General features: G+C 49.5%; 1 protein-coding gene across 1 annotated transcript in view; it reads right to left on the bottom strand.

The window, feature by feature from the left end:
- The window catches only part of ZAN (zonadhesin), a gene marked incomplete at both ends in the record, with an annotated part of 90,689 nt that extends 71,620 nt beyond the window's left edge, over positions 1 to 19,069 (bottom strand). Inside the window, 16 exons of the mRNA XM_080941040.1 lie at positions 1,350 to 1,462; positions 2,009 to 2,154; positions 5,402 to 5,601; positions 6,820 to 8,109; positions 9,012 to 9,096; positions 10,049 to 10,320; positions 11,250 to 11,396; positions 11,502 to 11,580; positions 12,199 to 12,290; positions 13,097 to 13,261; positions 14,632 to 14,784; positions 15,952 to 16,039; positions 16,394 to 16,665; positions 16,820 to 16,966; positions 18,057 to 18,106; positions 18,996 to 19,069. Of these exons, the coding sequence (XP_080797166.1) occupies positions 1,350 to 1,462; positions 2,009 to 2,154; positions 5,402 to 5,601; positions 6,820 to 8,109; positions 9,012 to 9,096; positions 10,049 to 10,320; positions 11,250 to 11,396; positions 11,502 to 11,580; positions 12,199 to 12,290; positions 13,097 to 13,261; positions 14,632 to 14,784; positions 15,952 to 16,039; positions 16,394 to 16,665; positions 16,820 to 16,966; positions 18,057 to 18,106; positions 18,996 to 19,069 (3,373 nt within the window). The remainder of the gene's footprint in view (positions 1 to 1,349; positions 1,463 to 2,008; positions 2,155 to 5,401; positions 5,602 to 6,819; positions 8,110 to 9,011; positions 9,097 to 10,048; positions 10,321 to 11,249; positions 11,397 to 11,501; positions 11,581 to 12,198; positions 12,291 to 13,096; positions 13,262 to 14,631; positions 14,785 to 15,951; positions 16,040 to 16,393; positions 16,666 to 16,819; positions 16,967 to 18,056; positions 18,107 to 18,995) is intronic.
- Positions 19,070 to 19,381: the final 312 nt, after the last annotated feature.

The raw sequence follows: 19,381 nt of genomic DNA, 5'->3' as shown, positions 1-19,381 counted from the left end.
AAGTCAAAAACATTGTTTGTTTGTTTGTTTGGTTGGTTGGTTGGTTTGTTGGTTGTTTGTTTGGTTGTTGATTAGTTGGTTGCTTGGTTTGTTTGTTTGTTGTTTGTTGGTTGGTTGGTTGATTGTTTGGTTGGTTGATTGGTTGTTTGGTTGTTGACTGGTTGATTGGTTCATTTGTTTGTTGATTGTTTGGTTTGTTTGTTGATTGTTTGGTTTGGTTGTTTGTTGATTGATTGTTTGGACTTTTTGTTTGTTGGTTGGTTGGTTGATTGTTTGGTTTGTTTGTTTGTTGATTAGTTGGTTGTTTTGTTGGCTGGTTGGTTGGTTGGTTGGTTCGCTGGCTACAGAGAGGGTCTCATTATATCTTAGGCTAACTTCAAACTTCTTCATGTTGCTGAGGATGACCTTAAACTCTTGGGAGAACCTCCTCCTCCCCCAAGGTGCTTGAATTATAGACATGTGCTACCATGTTCGGTTTAGGTGGTGCTGGGGATGGAAGCCAGGGTTTTGACTAAATCGGCACTCAACTAACAGAGCCATCCCCAGTCTCTGTCAGTTTTGAGACAGTCTTACTATATATCCCAAGCTGAAACTCACAATCTTACTGCCTCAGCTGTCAAAACCCTGGGATTAAAAACATGTACCTCCCACTCTCTGCTTCCGGAGACCCTAGTGGTGGTGGTGGGTAACTTGGCACTACAGGACAGAGGGCTCGGCAATACATCCCTGAGACTTGGAAAAGGACTCAGCATCAAACAGAAAGGGCCATGGCATGATTGTCTGCTTTCAAGATTGCCTGCCTCCCCTCCATGGACTGGGATATCTTCAGGGAATCAATCATGTTCGCTCGTGACTCCATCTCACCCTTTCTGTGAGAAAAGGTTCCCATGTAGCCCAGGATAGCCTCACACTCTCTAGCTGAGATGGCCTTGTACTGATCCACCTGCCCAGTGCTGGGAAGAGAGGCATGCACTCTACAGCCGGTGAATGAGGCTCTATGGGTGGGAAGCTGGGATCCGTGCCCACTAAGCTGGTACTCTAGTAACTGGCCCAGATCCCCCAAACAAGACTCCCTTGTACAGCAATTGTCACTGTTCCAGGGGAAGCTTTCAGAGCACAGGAAACTGATATCTTCAGGTGCATCTCTCCAGGATTGTGGGCTGGAGAGTACTCCTTCTGTGTGTGTGCAAGTCCCAGCTGCCCTTTCCCAGAGGACCTTGCTTTGACACAGCCCCTTTCTGCCATCCATCAGCAACCCTGTTCAACCATATGCTATGTCACCATGCGAGACACCTCTATAATATAAGCCCCCACCTCCCCCTGGCCCAGCTTTGGCTTGAATCTTCTACCTGTGGAATTGTCGCAGGTTTGGGTTAATATATAGGTGCATGTCCCTGTGAAGCCAATGTGCCTCTCATCAAAGGTGACAAAATGAAGGTCCCCGTAGACCAGGCAGGTGGCCCTACCTGCCAGAGAAGGGGAACAAAGATATAGGAAGCTGTTTCCAGTGCCCCACTTGGTCGAAGCTTACATCCCAACTCTGCTACTCAGATATATTCCCAACTCCACTGCCCAAGGGAGATCTGGGGACTACAGGGTCTCACCCACTCTGACAGAGTAATTTAGAAAGACAGGAGGATAATTTTCTGGGATCAGAACAGAACACATGCAAATGTGGTGCTTTGTCCTGATGTAAAGGGCCAAAACACATACACCAAGTGGTTCCCTTCTCCTCCTCCTCCTCCTCCTCCTCCTCCTCCTCCTCTTCCTCTTCCTCTTCCTCCTCTTTATTTATTTTATGAGTGCACTGTAGCTATCTTCAGACACACCAGAAGAGGGCATCGGATCCCATTACAGATGGCTGTGAGCCACCATGTAGTTGCTGGGAATTGAACTCAGGACCTCTGGAAGAGCAGTCAGTGCTCTAACCACTGATCCATCCCCCCCCAGGAAGTGCATTCTAAAAAGTCCTACCCACCCTCCCACTGTGATGGCGCGAGGGCAACACTGACCGTAGGGCTCACACAGGTACTGGCCACTCTTCTCCTGGCATACAGTGTGCGTCCCGCACTGGGAGATCCGGCACTCCATCGTGCTGCCCGGCAAGCAGCGGCAGTGCTCTGTGCAGTTGGGACTGAACCATTCTTCCCCAGGCTAAGAGCAACAGATCAAGAGTCATAAAACCATTGTTCTAAGGCACGTGTGCGTGTGTGTGTGTGTGTGTGTGTGTATGTGTGCGTGTGTGTGTGTGTGTGCGTGTGCGTGTGTGTGTACGTGTGCGTGTGCGTGTGTGTGTGTGTGTGTGTGTATTTTCATGGGTAATGATGCAGTGTGGAAGATCAGAGGACAACTTTCTTTGGGAATCTGTTTCCCACTTCCACTGTGTGGGTCCCAGGGACTGACTCAGGATCAGGGCTCAGAGGTAAGCGCCTTTGCCTGCTAAGCCCTTCCTTGTTTGTTTTATTTCTAAGACAGGGACTCATTACACTAAACTCAGGTAACTTCCCTTCCTCCACTCCCAAGTCCTGGGGTTATAATTACATAGTTTGCTTTAAGCATGTTTTTTGTTTGGTTTTGGACTTGTTACTGTTTTCATGAGACAGGGTATTACTGTGTAGACCTGGTTGGCCTGGAGCTCAGCATTCGGACCAAGCTGGCCTTGAACTCACAGATATCTCCCTGCCTCTGCCTCTCGAGTGCTGAAATTGAGGCATGTGTCACCACACACCCAGCCCATAAGCACTTTTGATTAATAGATGCATGTGTTTATCATGAATTGTTGATAGCGGCAATGAGCGTTTATTAAGTCATCGATATTTGGCAGGGTCTTGTTTTGAACTGGCAACTTGAAACAACTTCCTGCTCATGCAGGAAGAGTCTCACAGAGGTATCGTGTAGACTAAGTTGGCCTGTAGACATATCTGGGGGGAGGGAACTGTCCTATTGCCTTACGATATGGGAAGACCCATCTTGAAAGCACATGGTCCCATTCTTTGGCTTGGGGCCCTGGACTCTATAAAAGAAAACTGAGTACGAATAATGCATGCAGTGATTTCTCTGTGTTCTTGACTGTGGCTAGAATATGAAAGCAAGGCCAACTCTCTTATATTCCTGCTGCCTTATTTCCTCTCCAAAGATAGATAAGTTGGAATCATGAGCTAAAATAAATAAAATACATCCTCCCCCACACGAAGTTTGGTTTTTTTTTGTTTTTGCTTTTGTTTTATCAGAGTCACAGGAACTAAACTAAACACATGTTTAGTTTGGGTTTTGTTTGTTATTTTAGGACAGTGTTTCATGTAGCTCAGGCTAGCCTTGAATTCCTGTAAGTAGCTGAGGATGATCTTAAAGTGCTGATCCTCATGTCTCCCCCTCGCCAGTGTTAGGATTACAGGTGTGTTCCCGCATCTATATCTATAATGGTATGTAAGGCAACAACAAAAAAGTGAGCCAAGAGAGGGAGGGCACACCGGTAACCCTGGCATTTGGATGGCCGAGGCAGGAGAATTATACAAGCTTGTGGCTAGCTTGGGCTACAGAGTGAGCCCCAGGAGAGCGTGGATTATGGAGTAACACTGCTCAGAACGGCCACAGTAAAATGGAGTAATAGTCCCTCTCCTTGCTGGAACTGAAATGTGGAGGGGGAGGAGGAGAGGAAAGGGAGGGAGAGAGAAAAGGGAGAAGGAGAAGAGGGGAAGGAAGAGGGAGAGGAGGAGAAGAGAGGGAAGAGGAGAGGAGGAAGGGAGAGGAGGAAGAGAAGGAAGGGGGAGGAGGAGGAGGAAGGGAAGGAGGAAGAGGAAGGGGATGATGGGGAGGGGAGGAAGGGAAGGGGAAGGAGGGCTACTGGTAGCTCAGTTTCTAGAGGGCATGTCAGACATGCCCACAATCCTAAGCACTGCCTAACCACACACCTATTAGCCCAGCACACGGAGGTAGAGGCAGAAAGAGCAGAGGATTAAGGTCACCTCAGCTACATTCTCAGCTGAAGGTCCATCTGAGACACAGGAAACTATCTCAGAACTAAACAAATGTTAAAAGGTATGTCTTATTGTGCTTCCTCCTCCTCCTTCCTTCCCTTCCTCCTCCTTCCCTTCCTCCTCCTTCCCTTCCTCCTCCTCCTCCTTCCTTCCCTTCCTCCTCCTTCCCTTCCTCTTCCTCCTCCTTCCCTTCCTCCTCCTTCCCTTCCTCCTCCTTCCCTTCCTCCTCCTTCCCTTCCTCTTCCTCCTCCTTCCCTTCCTCCTCCTTCCCTTCCTCCTCCTTCCCTTCCTCCTTCCTTCCCTTCCTCCTCCTTCCCTTCCTCCTCCTTCCCTTCCTCTTCCTCCTTCCCTTCCTCCTCCTCCTTTCTCCTCCTTCCCTTCCTCTTCATCCTTCCCTTCCTCCTTCCCTTCCTCCTCCTTCCCTTTCTCCTCCTCCTTTCTCCTCCTCCTCCCTCTTCTTTCTCCTCCTTCTCCTCTTTCCTTTTCCTCCTTCCCTTCCTCCTCCTCCTCCTCCTTCCCTTCCTCCTTCTCCTTCTCCTCCTTCCTCCTTCTTCTTCCCTTCCTTCTGCTCCTCCTCCTTCCCCTTCCTTCTCCTCCTCCTCCTTCCCCTTCCTTCTCCTCCTCCTCTTCCTCTTCCTCCTCCTCCTTCCCTTCCTCCTCCTCCTCCTCCTTCCTCTTCCTCCTTCCTCCTTCTTCTTCCCTTCCTTTTCCTCCTCTTTCCCTTCCTCCTCTTCCTTCTTCTCTCTTTCTCTCTCCCTCTCCCTCTCTCTTTCTCTCTTTGGTTTTTGTTTTTAAGCTTTTCAAGACAGGATTTCTCTGTATATCCCTGGCTATCCTGGAAATTCCTCTTTAGACTAGGTAGCCTCGAACTCAGAGACTTGCCTGCCTCTGCCTTGGGAATCCTGGAGTCAAAGGCATGAGCCACCCCTGCCCAGCACCATTGTGCATATTCTTATAGCCATGGGAACAGATTACCCAGATAAATTTTCCCAAGGTCATGCAGAGAATGAATGCTGATTATAGGCTCATGCTCTGCTTCCTGACTCTAGATTCTAGACGCCATTTATGCATAGCTACTGAGCTCTAGAAATTCAGCCAGTCCTGAGTTGAGATTATAGCTCAGTGGTAGAGCACTATGCTAAAATCACCAGTGAAGGTCTAGGAGTGTGGCTCAGTGGTAGAGCATCTGCCTAGAATCCCTTAAAGAAGAGTTGAAAATGTGGGTCTTTGGTAGAGCACTTCCCTAGCATCCAACGGGTCCTTGGCTCTATCTCCAGAACAGCAAAACCACTGCCAATGCAAAAAGAATGGTTCTACCACTGCATGACCAGTGCTTTGGGCCCATCCCTTGAGAGTACCAGGACCCAGGCATTCTGGCATTGATGGATCCTCCTCTGGGAAGCTGGGCACCCCTGGAGGCTTACCTTGTAGTACTTGTTGTTGTAGGGGCAATTGCAGGAAGACTCGTTGATACATTGATTGTTACTAAACAAAAACCCAGGGTTGCAGACACAGTCAGGAGTGCAGGGGGACTGGCAGCTAGGCTTGGGGTTCTCACAGGATGCAAGGCATGCACACAATTCCAAGTGGGCATTTGGAGGGCAGCTCCCTGAAAGGAAAACAGCTTCCGTCAGGACCTCTATTCCACAGCTGCCCACCTCTCCCAGAAGCCTCCCCGCCTCTCTCCTCTAAATAAGCTTACACTTGTTCTGCCATTAAAAAAAAAAAAGTAGTGTGTGTGGGGGGGGGGGATGTCCAGGCATGGCAGTATAATTGGGAGGCCAAGGTAGAAAGACTGTGAAAGAGTTCGAGGCCATCTGCACAGTCATTTGAAGCCAGGACCGTGTCTCAGAACCAAAACCAACCAACCAAAACAACAACAACAAAAATTTGATTAATGCTCAAATAATGACGAATCTTGAAAATACTGTGCTCATCAGCACTTACGTACGACTTATTCAGACTGAGGACACGTGGTGGTACTTGCCTGTGATCCTAGTACTCTGGAGACCAAGGCAAAGAAATGATCGATTGAAGGCTTGCCTGAGCTATGTAGGAGGACACAAGGGAAGGAACAGAGGGAAATACAGGAGGGAGGGGGCGTCGGGAGAAGGAAGAGGGGGGAAGGGAGCTGAGTACGTGACATGTTTGGTTTGTAGCTCGTATGTCTGCCCTCTGAGTGTAGACTTTTCAAAAATCTCCTTCCCACAGCCCTGCCCCTCTTCAGCAGGAGTTCCTGAACTCCGCTCAACTTGTGCCTGTGGGTCTCTGCCTCTGTTTCCATCGGTTGCTGGAGGAAGCCTCTCTGATGACAGTCTGTGAGCCAGAGGGGTCAAGGGCACCACAAAACCAAAAACCAAAAAACACAGAATCAACTAAACTGGAATTAGAGGGGCCCACTGAGACTCCATCAGAGAGCCTGCATGGCTCCGATCTAGGTCCTCTGCAGAAATGTCATAGATTGGTGTTTCTGTAGGACTCCCAACAGAGGGTGCGTGGCCGGTTTCTGACCCTTTTGTTTGCTTTGGGGACCCTTACCCTCCTACCAGGTTGCTTAGTGCATTCTTACTCTGAGGAGAGGCACCTAATCTTATTGTGACTTGATATATCATGTTTGGTTGATATCGGGGGGAGGCTGCCCCCTTTTGAAGGTAAATGGAGAGAGGATAGGGAAGTAGGGATGGAGGGAACGGAGAAGGTGGGGGGCAGGAGAAGAGAGGAGAAACTGTTGTAGGCTGTTGTAGGAATGTCATATATGAGAGTTTTTTTTTTTTTTTTTTGTTTAAAGCACCTCCTTCTCTAACTTCCTCTTTGTCTTCTTCTTGCTCCATCCACCTCATACCTGTGGTTGGGACCATGCCGATCATTGAGACACTTGGAAGATTTGAAAGGCTTGGTCCAGTGGTCATGAGTGGAGTGCTTGGACAGGGTGGTGTACATGCTGTGAATGTCTGACTGACAGTAGATTGCTCTGTAAGGAGAGTGATCTCTTGAGTGGAGACAGGGGTCTCTTCAGAAGGAATGGTGGTCTCTTCAGGAGGGACAGTGGTTTCTTCTGAAGGGACAGTGGTCTCCTCAGGAGAGATTATGGCAGGAGAAACAGTTGTCACTTCTGCTGGGGTGGTGGTCTCCTCAGGCAGGGAGACTTTGGTCACTTCTATATGAACACCTATCTCTTCTGTGGGGACAGTAGGCACGTCTGTGGGCAGAGTGGTCGCTTCTGTGGGAAGAACAGTCTCTTCAGGAGAAACAGTGCTGATTTGTATAGGGATGGTCTCCTCAAGGAGGATACTGGTCTCTTCAGGAGAGACATTAATCACTTCTGTGGAGACAGTGGTCACTTCTGTGAGAACAGTAGGCACGTCTGTGGGCAGAGTGGTCGCTTCTGTGGGAAGAACAGTCTCTTCAGGAGAAACAGTGCTGATTTCTATAGGGATGGTCTCCTCAAGGAGGACACTGGTCTCTTCAGAAGAGAAATTAGTCAATTCTATATGAACACCTGTCACTTCGGCGGAGACAATGGGCACCTCTGTGGGGACAGTAGTCTCTCCAGTGGGGACAGTGAGCACTTTTGTGAGAACAGTGGTCACTTCTGTGAGAACAGTGGTCACTTCTGTGGGGAGAGTGGCCTCTTCAGGAGAAACGGTGGTAACATCTGTAAGAATAGTCTCCTCAGGGGGGACACTGGTCTCTTCAGGAGAGACATTAGTCAATTTTGTGTGAACAGCTGTCACTTCTGTGGAGACAGTGAGCACCTCTGTGGGGAGAGTGGTCACTTCTGTGAGAACAGTGGTCACTTCTGTGAGAACAGTGGTCACTTCTGTGGGGAGAGTGGCCTCTTCAAGAGAAACAGTGGTCACATCTGTGAGGATAGTCTCCTCAGGGGGGACACTGGTCTCTTCAGGAGAGACATTAGTCAATTTTGTGTGAACAGCTGTCACTTCTGTGGAGATAGGGAGCACCTCTGTGGGGATGGTGATCTCTTCCGTGGAAGTCGTGGATAGTTCTGTGGGAACAGCGATTGTGTCTATATAGGTGTCGTGGGGCTCCATAGGCAGCATAGGGGCAATAGGTTCAGAAGGCCCAGTAGGTGGAAGCAGAAGACTGGAAGGAATCTCTGTCTGCAGCAGTTCTGCAGAGAAAAACAAAACCCTGTAATTCAGTCAAAATTCTACCACCTTCCCTTCACTCACATCTATATAGGAGTGGGTGAGCTCAGGGAGGAGGGCTACTTGGTCAACTCTTTTTCTGCTTGCAACCTCCAACCTTCGCTCACTTATTCAATATGCAGCACTCCCAACACACATCTGACGTGGTGCCAGGTACAGGGAATACAAAACCGAAAGGAGATGGAGCCTGACTTCAGCATCACTAGAGAAGGGTTCTGAATCCTGCTACAGAAACTCATGCCATCAACAACTTTATCATAGCTGGGTGTGGTGTACCTATCTGCCATCATAGCCACCAGTGTAGTTAAAGCAAGAGGATCACAAGTTTGAGACCAACTAGGCTATGCTGTGAGCTCCCGTCTTACAATGAGAATAATGTATGACTGGGAATAGCGCTCAGTAGTAGAGAACTTTCCTAGGACTCCCTAGTGAGGGGCTGGGGGTGTGGCTCAGTGATAGAGCCCCTGCCTAGACTCCCCCAGTGAGGGGCTGGGGGCGTGGCTCAGGGGTAGAGCCCCTGCCTAGAATCCTCCAGTGAGGGGCTGGGGGTGTGACTCAGTGGTAGAGCCCCTGCCTAGAATCTCCCAGTGAGGGGCTGGGGGCGTGGCTCAGGGGTAGAGCCCCTGCCTAGAATCCCCCTGTGAGGGGCTGGGGGCATGACTCAGTGGTAGAGCCCCTGCCTAGAATCCCCCAGTGAGGGGCTGGGGGCATGGCTCAGTGGTAGGACACTTGCTCAGAGTCCTCAAATGAGAAGGTAGAGGTGAGACTCAGCAATAAAGCACTTGCCTGGCAGATGTGAGGAACTGGGTTCTAGTCCTCATACTAAGGGATGGAAGGAACTGAGTCCTTCAACTTTTTTTCTTACCCCGACATGGTCCATGAGTGATGAAGATGAAGTTCAGAGCAACAGCAAAGGCAGTGCTGGTGCCCCGGGTGGCCTTAATAACCAACTGAAGGCAATGAAGGTCAAGGAGGGAAGAGAAAGAATAAATTCCTGGGAACTCAGAAACCCTGCTGTACCTGTCCTCTACCCACAGGTCACTTTGTGAGAACGACAGTAGTCCAGCACACCCCCAGCCTCTTGAGCCTTAAGTCCACGTCTTCCCTGTGCTTTCTCCAGCTTTATGATCTGAATCTGAAATGCTCCATACAGGCTCATGCGTTAGGACACTTGGTCATCATCCAGTGGCACTGCCTTGGGAGGTTGTAGAACCTTCAGGACACGGGCCACTAAGAGTCAGGCATTGAATGGGAATAACATGACCCTGTCTTTAGTACTGTTCCTTGTTTTTCATGGTCTTTGTGAGTGTGGTGGTTTGAATACACTTGGCCCAGGAAGTGAGTGGCACTATTAGGAAGTGTGGCCTTGTTGGAGGAAGTATCGCTTTAGGGGTGGGCTTTGAGACCCTCCTCCTAGCTGCTTGGAAGACAGTCTGTTCCTGTTTGCCTCCGGAACAAGATGTAAAACTCTCAGCTCCTTCTTCAGCACCGTTCCTACCTAGATGCTGCCATGTTTTCCCACCTTGATGATAATGGACTGAACCTCAGAATTGATAAGCCGGTCCCAATTAAATGTTGTCCTTTATAAGAGTCGCCTTGGTCATGGTGTCTTTTCATAGCAATGGAAACTCAGACCTTAACTAAGACAGCGAGCCACCCAGCAAGCTCATGCCATGTAAGCCATGCCTTGCCCACCTCAAGTGGCTGTACCCCTTCCCCAAAAATTACTGCAGGTCAAAATAAGTCTCTTCTTGAATAAGTTGCTCGGGCCTAATATCCTGCCACTGCACTCAAGACCAATCACTAACAAGCCACCTCTCCACCTCCTCTGTTCACCATCTGCCCCGGGACCCCCTTATTACTCCCCGTAAACACAAATAAAGCACATTCTCCATGTCTCACCTGCATGGGCTGCTGATGTCCCTTAGAGATGGTGACAGAGCTGTTTATCCAGCCAGAGCTCTGAGACCCGACTCGGCTCCACAGAGGAATGGGAGAGCTACCCGCAGGACTCCCCAGCAGGAGCTTGAGCGTGGTGCCTTTTCCAAGGCCATACATGTGGTAAGCAAACTCCACACAGATGTCCCCAGGGGCACAGAAGGGTGGACTCACCAACCTGGCAGACTGCCCCTCGTGGGATAACTTGACTGAATCGAAGAAAATGTAATGCTCCCCTGAGTGAAGGAAGGAAGCCAGAGCAGTAAGACCCCAAACCCAAACGTGCATGCAAGACAAGTCTAGCTGCTTCCTGCAGCCATGTCTAGCTTTCCAAGTGAACATATGACCAAACATGCATGGCAGTATTGTCCTTTGCTGGCTTTGTTTTGTTTTTTTTTATTTGCTTGTTTTGTGTTTTGTTTTTCAAGACAGGGTTTCTTTGCATAACAGCTCTCTCTGTACTGGAACACACTTTGTAGACCGGGCTGGCCTTAAATTCACAGAGATCCTCCTGCCTCTAACTCCAAGGTGCTGGGATTAAAGGTGTGTGCCATCACGCCCAGCTGTTTTCTTTAGTTTTTGAGTTATATCGCTCAGGCTGGCCTGGAACTTACAGCGTTCCTGCCTTAGCCTCCGCATTACAGGTACACATCGCTGCAACCTGCCCATTTAGGGCTCTTAACCGAAGAAGGCCAAAGACACAGGAAACCCAGTCTTCACTGGCATTACGTGCAGCTGAGAATAAGAAGATTTTGAAGTCTTGGGCTCACAGCAAGGCCTTGACTGCTCTCCCATGTCACCTCTAGAGCTAGGGATAGAACCTGTGGAGTGGCACCTGCTAAGCAAGTGCTCTATTGTACACACGCACACACACACACACACACACACACACACACACACACACACACACACACGCATGCACTAGCCCCTCTCTGCGGGATTCTAAGCAAGTGTTCCACCTTTAAACTGTACTCATATGGCAAAGCATGGAATTTCCCCTGGGTCGCATGATCCGGCTACTCTGACCAACCTAAGCATAACCTTCTTTCTGGCTCTTGAATTCTTATCCATAAAGACATCGTCCACTGACAGTGACACCATTGAGTCCCTGACTAGATGCAGATGCTGGCACTCATAACCTCAAGGAGGTCCTCAGTCTTCTCACCTCCATATGGGAACTCTCTTGGGGACCCTGAGATGGGGGTAGGTACACTTTTACTTCCCCAGCTCCAGTGTCCGATGTCACCAAACACCTGTTTCCATTCGCAGAAAGGATGGGCTCTGTCTTCAAAGTCGCACTGGGGAAACCTCTCTAGCAGATTCCAAGAGGAGAGATTGAGACAGTCTGTGCTCCCCACCCCACCCCCAATCACTCCAACCTCCAATTCAGCAGGGGTTCCCAAGGCTCTGTTCTCACCCCCACAAGGAGCAATGCTGATGGCATCCACAGCTATTGCTGGTTCTGGGTTACTTCCAAATATACCCACCACTATGAACTGCAAAGGAAAGGAAAGGAAGCCTGGAGTGTGCAGGCAAACCAATCCTCACTCCACGCCCCTCCTCACCCATCCTTCAGCCCTCTCATGAAGGCCAGTGTTAATCATCAACTTGATACATCTAAAGTCACCTGGCAAAAAGGTCTCTGGCATGCCTATAGAGGGTGTTGAGGAGAGGGAATGAAGGGAGGATTATCTTGATTTTGTTAGTTGGGTGGGAAGATCCTTCCACTGTGGGCGGCATCATTCCCTAGCTGGGACCCTGGACTGTGCTAGTTGAGAAAAGAAGTTGAATAGCAATGAGCCTTTATTTATTGTTCTCTGTTTCCTGACTGTGGGCATGATGTGACCAGCTTCTTCAAGTTCCTGCTCTCAAGGATTCCTCCCTGCTTTACCCTTGAACTGTCACCCAGAACAAGTCCTTTCTCCTTTAAGTTGCTTTTGTTAAAGTATTTTGTCACCTGGACAGAAAAAGAAACTAAGACACTTCCTCTTTGGCATTTCCATTCAAAGAGCCAGCTCCGGCTCCCGATGCCGATGCCGAGGTCCTCAACTCACGCGGAGGGAGGGAACCTGCCATAAACAGAGACTCCCAATGAGGACCTTGTTCCCCTGTACCTGTATCTGTCCCTGTCCTGTGTAATTGACAGACACAGCCTGCCAGTCAGGTCCAGGGTGTCCTGAGAAGAGAGTGTGTTTCCGGATGTTGCCTACAATGGTGAAAAAAAACAGAAAAGAAGGACGTTTATGGGAATTTGAAGACAAATTGGGTAGGAAACACTAAAGCAATATTTCTCCAGATGCAAGCAAACTTCTATCATCAACCTCTCTCTCTCTCCCTCCCTCCCCTCCTCCTCTGTCTCCTCCTCCCTCCCTCTGTCTCTGCCTCTGTTCTCCTCCTGCTTTGTATGAGTGTATGTGTACAAGAACTCGTGGATGCATGTGCATACCTATAGGTGTATGTGCATGCAGGCCTTTATGCAGATGTGCACACATATGTGTATGAAGGTCAGAAGTCAACCTCAGATGTGATTCCTTGGAAGCTATCCACCTTGGTTTTTGAAACAGTCGTATGCTAGCTGGCCAGGGAGCCTCTGGGATCCACCCACTTACCTGTGCCTCCCCAGTGCTAGGATTACAAGTAAGCTACTCTGCTTAGCATACTTCGTGGGTGTTGGGGTGGTAGTCAGGGTCTCAAACTTGTGTGGCAAACACTTTCCTGAGCTCTTTCTCTCTCTCTGGCTGGTTTACTTTCATTTGTTATTGATTCAGGTGGTCTCCTGTAGTCTAAGCTGGTCTCAAACTCACTTTGTGGCAGAGACTGGCCTTGATCTTCTTAACCTTCCTGCCGAAACCTTCCAAGCGCCACCCACCATGGTGTACTTCCTATTTCTAACACATGGCACAATCTTACAAGTACATCAGATTTCCCTAGACCCCGAGGAGATATTGCCTCTCAGTTCCCTGTCAATCCAACCCTTCTAGATGGTACCCATGGTCGGTAAACTCTTCTAACCCAAAAATGTAGCATAGACAAAAAGGCCTTCTTCATGTCCCTGGCCGTGCATTATGTAGTAGAAAGACAGGGTCAGACAGCCGCTGGAGTGGCTCAAGGGACTCAGAAGCACGGCTTTCTGTCCTGGCCTTGCATTTGTAGGGTCCAGGAGCATGTAGTATCCATCTGTGAAAGAAAAGGGCCAGTGAAGAAAATGCCGGGGATGGAGGTGAAGACACAGGGACCTGGGGGAAGATAGAGACCTAGCTGTCAGGAGCTCCAACAGCTGCCTAGTATGAGGAACAGGTCAGGGGGTTACACCCACATCACTACTGGCAGAGAGCCTGAACTGGGTAAAGACCTGGTGTCGCTATAGTAAAGACATGCTCTCAGCAACAGTCATCACGATCTTGTCCCCTGGGTGCTGACTCTTCAGGTCTAGTAGTTAGGGCCTCTTTCTTCCCCGCCCCCAACTCCGGAAACAGCTGAGTTAGTCACTTAAGTTGACGCAAGACATTCACTCTGACCCTGAGAAGTAGGCAGCTTGCACCCAGCATTTCCTTCTCTATTAAACCAAGACAGCCAATCAATCTGAGCTTTGCTTAGTGACGCAACTAGTAACCAAGAAATAAAGGGCACTGATTTGCGGCAAAGAGCGCACACGCATGCGTACTCATGCCCAACCACCTTCGGATTCCTACAAACCTCGAGCTGAGAGAGGCCAACAAGCCAAGAGAACGAACCAATGGTTTCAAATGGAAGGGAAGGGGTTGTTGAAGAACTTTCTAGAAGGTAAGCCTCCCGGAACAGGAAGCTGAGTGATCATAACAACAAGTAAACTGAGAATGGAACTCAAACATCGCTTGGTATTTGACCTCCAAAATTTGCTGGATGCAAGGACGGTGTTGAGATGAAGAGGAGATGGGCACCGCGAGGGAGAGAGAAGGAAAGCGTGGATGCAGAAACAGGAAGAGAAAGCCCGAGCAGGAGTAACGGGGAGATGAGGAGGAGGAAGGGGTCACTGTGACTGTAATGACAGGAAGGAACATTGATTGGCTGTCTTGACGGCAAAGCTTCCTCAGTGGTTCTCATCCGAACAGTGGCTGCTTAGCCGGAAACCCAAGTGGAATTAAGTCAGGATCTTGCCAACTAGTCCAGGCTGACCTGACTCACGGTCTTTCTGCCTCAGCCTCCCGGGTGCTGGAATTACAGGCTTACTCCGCCTTACCTGGCTGCTTGCGGGTTTTACACACCAGTTCGTAACTTTATAGGATAGTGTACAGGATGGCTACTCAGTAAATACCAGATGAAGAATGAATGAATGAATGAATGATGATAATGAAAGATTGTGAGAAGTAGGTGGTGCTGGGTCTGCTTGGCAGCCATTATTGCAGTGGAGGGAGCTGGAGGATACTTGAAATTATGCTTCTTGCCAGGATCCTCCAGCTGAGGGAAACTTGAGGCTGTCGGGTTTCTGGCCTGACCTAGAGATGCTGTTGTAGGAGACGTAGAGGTCACTGGAGCCCAGAGATGCTAGGGATATATGCAATACTCACTACCAGGGTTAGAGAAGTCTTCATCAGGCCCCACACCCAGTTTCCCCGATGATCCCCACTTCTGGGTCCACTTAGCCCCGGTGGCCGTTGGAATCCAGCTCCAGCCACAGAGATCATCCAGCGTATCAAAGGTGCACATCTGGGACATACAGACTGAGAGGAGGAAAAAGAAGAGAAGAGATGGAGCTGGGGGCGTGGCTCAGTGGTAGAGCCCCTGCCTAGAATCCCCCTATCAAAAGGCTGAAAGTACAGTTTAGCCACAGAGTCTTTTTCTGAAATCCTCTGATACGGGACTTAGGACAGTACTCAGCAGTAAAGCATTCTCCTAAAACCTAACAGTGACAAACTTAGCTCAGTGGTAGGACCCTTGTCCAGTGAGAATTTGGGGATATGGCTCAGTGGTAGAGCATTTGCCCAATGTATACAAAGCCCTGGTTAAACCCCAATATCAAAAGGAAGGGGCAGCGAGCTTTCTGTCATAGGAGGAAGCGTAGAAAAAAAATGCCTCAGCTTGGGGTCAGAACTCTGAGGCCTACTCTCAAGACTGTCGTGCACGTTAGCAAGCTTTGAGGCCAACCTACATCCTTCTGCTCAAGAGTTCTGCTCTTAGTACAAGTTTCATAGCCCGCGGAGTCTTAGATGTCTTGTGTGTAAACTGGGGGTTGTCTCTGTGTAAAGCTGCAAATTAAATTATGTTTGAGGAGCACCTAGCCCATGTTCAGTGAGTATAAGTTCCCTTCACAGCGCTGGAGTTTTTCTTTCCAGCCAGCCTACAGGGAACGTTCTGCGTGTATCAGAGTAGTTGTATGGGGTAACCCCTACAATGACTTTATAATCAGATTTTCGTGGAACCAAAGACCTCTTTTGTTTTAGAAACAGCATGGAATGCAGCCCAGGCTTGCCTCAAGTTTGCCGTGAAGTAGGATAACCTTGAATTTAGGATCCTCCAGGATGCTGGGATTAAAGGTGCATGCCATCACAAGGGAACTGTGCATGCGAGCCAGGTGCTTTACCGTCTAAGATACACACCAAGGGTTTATGGACGCACACACGGGCTAAGATAGGCCAGTCTGTGGTCATGGGTCCTGGTCAGTGATTGCAGACCAGATATCCCCCACAGCTCCATGTTGAAAGGAGACATACTGACTGCTTTAGGAGCCAGGGGTGTGGGGCGACATAGCACCAAGAAACCAGAATTTTCAATTCATGAGAAACCAGGGTCGTGCTTGCTGAGCTGTCTCTCTCCTATTTAGGGAAGTTTCCTCTATCAGGGAAGAGGGTCAGGAGAAGGAGAGGCACACACGAAGGGCAGGAACTCACTCCGATTGCAGGTACCCCGTTGGATAGAGAGGCCATCCAGAGAAATGTCCAGGTAGGCGGTGTTTCCTCGCTTGCCTTCAAACATCAGCTGCGGATTATAGGGACAAAGAGACCCTGACCCTGGGAGCCACATGACTGGCCTCCTTTCTCTGTGGTTGCTGTTTTCCATCTTGAATTCAGATGGCTGGGGACCTAGGTCTCCTCTTTTTTTAAAAAAACAATTACATTCATTTATTACACACAGCACAAATGTGAGTCAGAGGACAACTTTTGGGGGTTGGTTTTGCCTCATGAGCCCTAGAGAGTGACCTCAGGCCCCAGGCTTGGTGCCAGAAAACTCCACGACTGCCCTCTGGGTTCCCCCATCGCCACATCCTACCTTCCTAAGCCCCTTCCTTTAGCCATTTCCCTCCCAGACTTCTAGGTCTGCTCTTGACCTCACCCAGCTTGGTATGTCATGATTTGCTGGTACAGTGACAGTCGTGGGCATCCAAGAGGGACTCTGGGTGTTCGCGTGTTTCCAGAGCATGTAGGGCCGGCGGTGCTTCCGGCCCCTGAGCAGTAGCAGTCTGAGCTGAGCACCCCAGGACAGCCCAAACATGTGGAAGGCAAAGTGGATGCAGAGCGGGCCTTGCTCCCATATGTCAGGGCTGCGCAGGCGTGCCACTCCGCCCGGAGGGAAGGTCTTGGGATCCATGTGCAGGTAATACCCCTCTGTGGAGAGACAGAGTGGAAAAGACTGGGGCCTTGCTGTCCCCAGGAGCCGCCCCCTCCACCTCCTGTTCAGCTCTGCTTCCAGCAGCCCCCTTCCAACTTTATCCCCTCTCCACTGTCCTCCGCCAAACTTTAGGCTTCCTTCAGGCCTCACCTCCATTGGGGTACCCCCCAGGGGGGCCAGAAGTGCCAGTCAGGGAGGGCCCAGTGGTCCGAACCCAGTCCCCATCATCCTCCGACATTTGAGACCAGTCACAGAAAGGCCTGGAATTATCTTCAAAGTCACACTTGGAGAGAATGGCTGGGAAGAAAGAGTCTCTGTAAGGCCTCGGAAAGGGCAGAGGGCAAGGGTCGGGTCACAAAGCCACACTGGGAGGTGGGGTTGGCAGGGTCACTAAGTCTAGAGAAGGACAGTGCTAAAAGCTCAGATCCAGAGCAGAGATGGGGGAGACACAGAATTGGGGTAGGGGAGATGTGGAGCTGGTGAATAGAGAGAGTGGTGACAAAGTTCGGGAGCACGAACTGGGCGGATTCAGACAGTCTTGGCAGCATGTGTTTGGTTGTGGCTATTATTACTGTTATCTTGCTGTGTGCTTGTGTGAACATGTGCGTGCATGAGTGTGTGTGTGTGTGTGTGTGTGTGTGTGTGTGTGTGTGCAGATATGCATGCATGTAGAGATCAGTGGTCAACATCAGGTATCTTCCTCAGTCTCTCTCCACTTTATGTTTTGAGATAGGGTCTCTCTCAGTGAACCCAGAGCTCACTGATTCGACTGCACCAGCTGGGCAAGGGACCCTAGAGACCCTCCTGTGTCTGCGTCTCCAGTGCTGGGATTACAGCGTGCACTACCACAGCAAGCTCTTTACATGGTTGCTAGGGATGGAACTCAGGTCCTTACGCTTGTGCGGCAAGGATGCTGCCTCCTGAGTCATCTCTCCGTACCCCTGCCTCACATCCTCATGTGGCCCAAGGAGTCTTGAACTCCAGATCCTCCTGCCTCAGCCTCCTGAGAGCTAGGATTGCAAGTGTGCACAACAATACCTAGCCTGTTGTTTTGTTATTTTGAGACAAGGTCTTGTTACTATGTAGCCCAGGCTAGCCTGGAATTTGTGATCCTCTTGCTTTGGCCTCCCCAGTGCTGAGTTGGCAAACCTGTGCCATCCTATCTAGTGCTTGTCATAGTTAATGTGAGCAGGAGTCTTTCGGGTGGAGTCAGGCTATTTTCCCACTGTTCCCTCTGCCCTTGGTTGTTCAGGAGCTGCCCTTTGTGCTGTATCCCATGTTTATCTGATTGCTGTACCCTGACCATGAGCTCTGTACTAGGGCCTGGAGTTGACGGTTAGAACAGATGGAGGGAAAGGAGGCCTAAGCAGGTCTGGTTTCAACTCACAGTCCTCCCTCAAAGTGCGCATCATCGGCTTCGGGTTGGGAGAGTTCAGTCTCCTTGGGGTTAGTTTGGAGAAAACAAAGAATGTTACCTTTGTCATTATTCAGATCATCACTAAGACTATGATTATGTTGTGTCCTTCCTTCTCTCTCTCTCCTTCTTTCTTTTAAGATAGAGTCTCATGTAACCCAGGCTAGCCTCAAACTCCCCCTAAGTAACTAAGAATGACCTTAATTAAGATCATGAGTCTCCTGCCTCCACCTTCTATGTACCTGGTTTACAGGAGTTCACCACCACATCTAGCTCTTTTAGAGACAAAGTCTTGTGATGAGTAGCCCAGGCTAGCCTCAAGCATTCACTCCTCCTGCCTCCTTCACTCCTAGTGCTAGAATTATAGCTTTGCACCACCATACCCAACCCTCCTCCCCACCTTACAAACTCAATGAAGAAGCCCGTCTTTCATCAGCTTGGGTCAGAACTTCCCACAATTCAACTGCTACCTGTCCAGAGCCCTGCACCCAAGTTCAACGAACCTAAACTACCTCTCATTCCTTACTGCCTTCTAACTTGAACCTATCAGCTATCAGCTCGGCCCGCCATGGGGTTTTGGGGAGTATAAATTCTTTGTCTTTCCCTCTCAGCCTGGAATGTCACCTCAATTTCAGGTCCTGGGGATGTGAGACTCCTCCATCCTGGTCAATAGGTTATCTTCTTCCCAATCCCCCGGTCTCTACCTTCTCTGAGCTAGTAATATATCCTGAGCCACCGCAGCAAGTTAACATGGTGCTGGGGTTTGAAACTAGGGCTTTGTGTAGGTCAAGCAAGCCCTCTGTCAGCCGAGTTACATCAGTTATAAAGCTGTTTATAATTTTCTCTCCCCTCTGGCATCCCCAAACGAAACCCAGGAAACCTTTGACCCTTGTTCCCAGCCCAGCTTACCACACAGAGTTAGGCACTTGGTCCTGGCCCCAGGCAACCCCCACCAGCAGCATCAGGGTCCAAACTGGAGGAGCCATGGGGGACCTCTGAGGTGGCCCTCAGGTAGAGAAGAAGATTACAATGAGGATCCCAGGACACTTTATAAGCACCTGGCCCTCTTTTCTTGTTACCCTTCTGAAGAGGCCATTAAAAAAAATCACAGTATTTGGGAAGACCCTGGAACTAATAACATTGTCAGAGTTGTAACTGAAACCCAATAGAAGAGTTATAGACAGAAAGAAAGGGAAAAATAAGAAAAGGGGAGACAGAAAGAGATCCAGGAAGTTTAAAAGTAAAAAGCAAAAAGTAGTTTAGTAAGAAACAACAAAGGAAACAAAGACTGAAAGATA

This window comes from Micromys minutus (genome assembly GCF_963924665.1).
Source record: "Micromys minutus genome assembly, chromosome: 29".
Lineage (NCBI taxonomy): Eukaryota > Metazoa > Chordata > Mammalia > Rodentia > Muridae > Micromys > Micromys minutus.
This window is presented reverse-complemented; position numbering and strand designations above follow the sequence as displayed.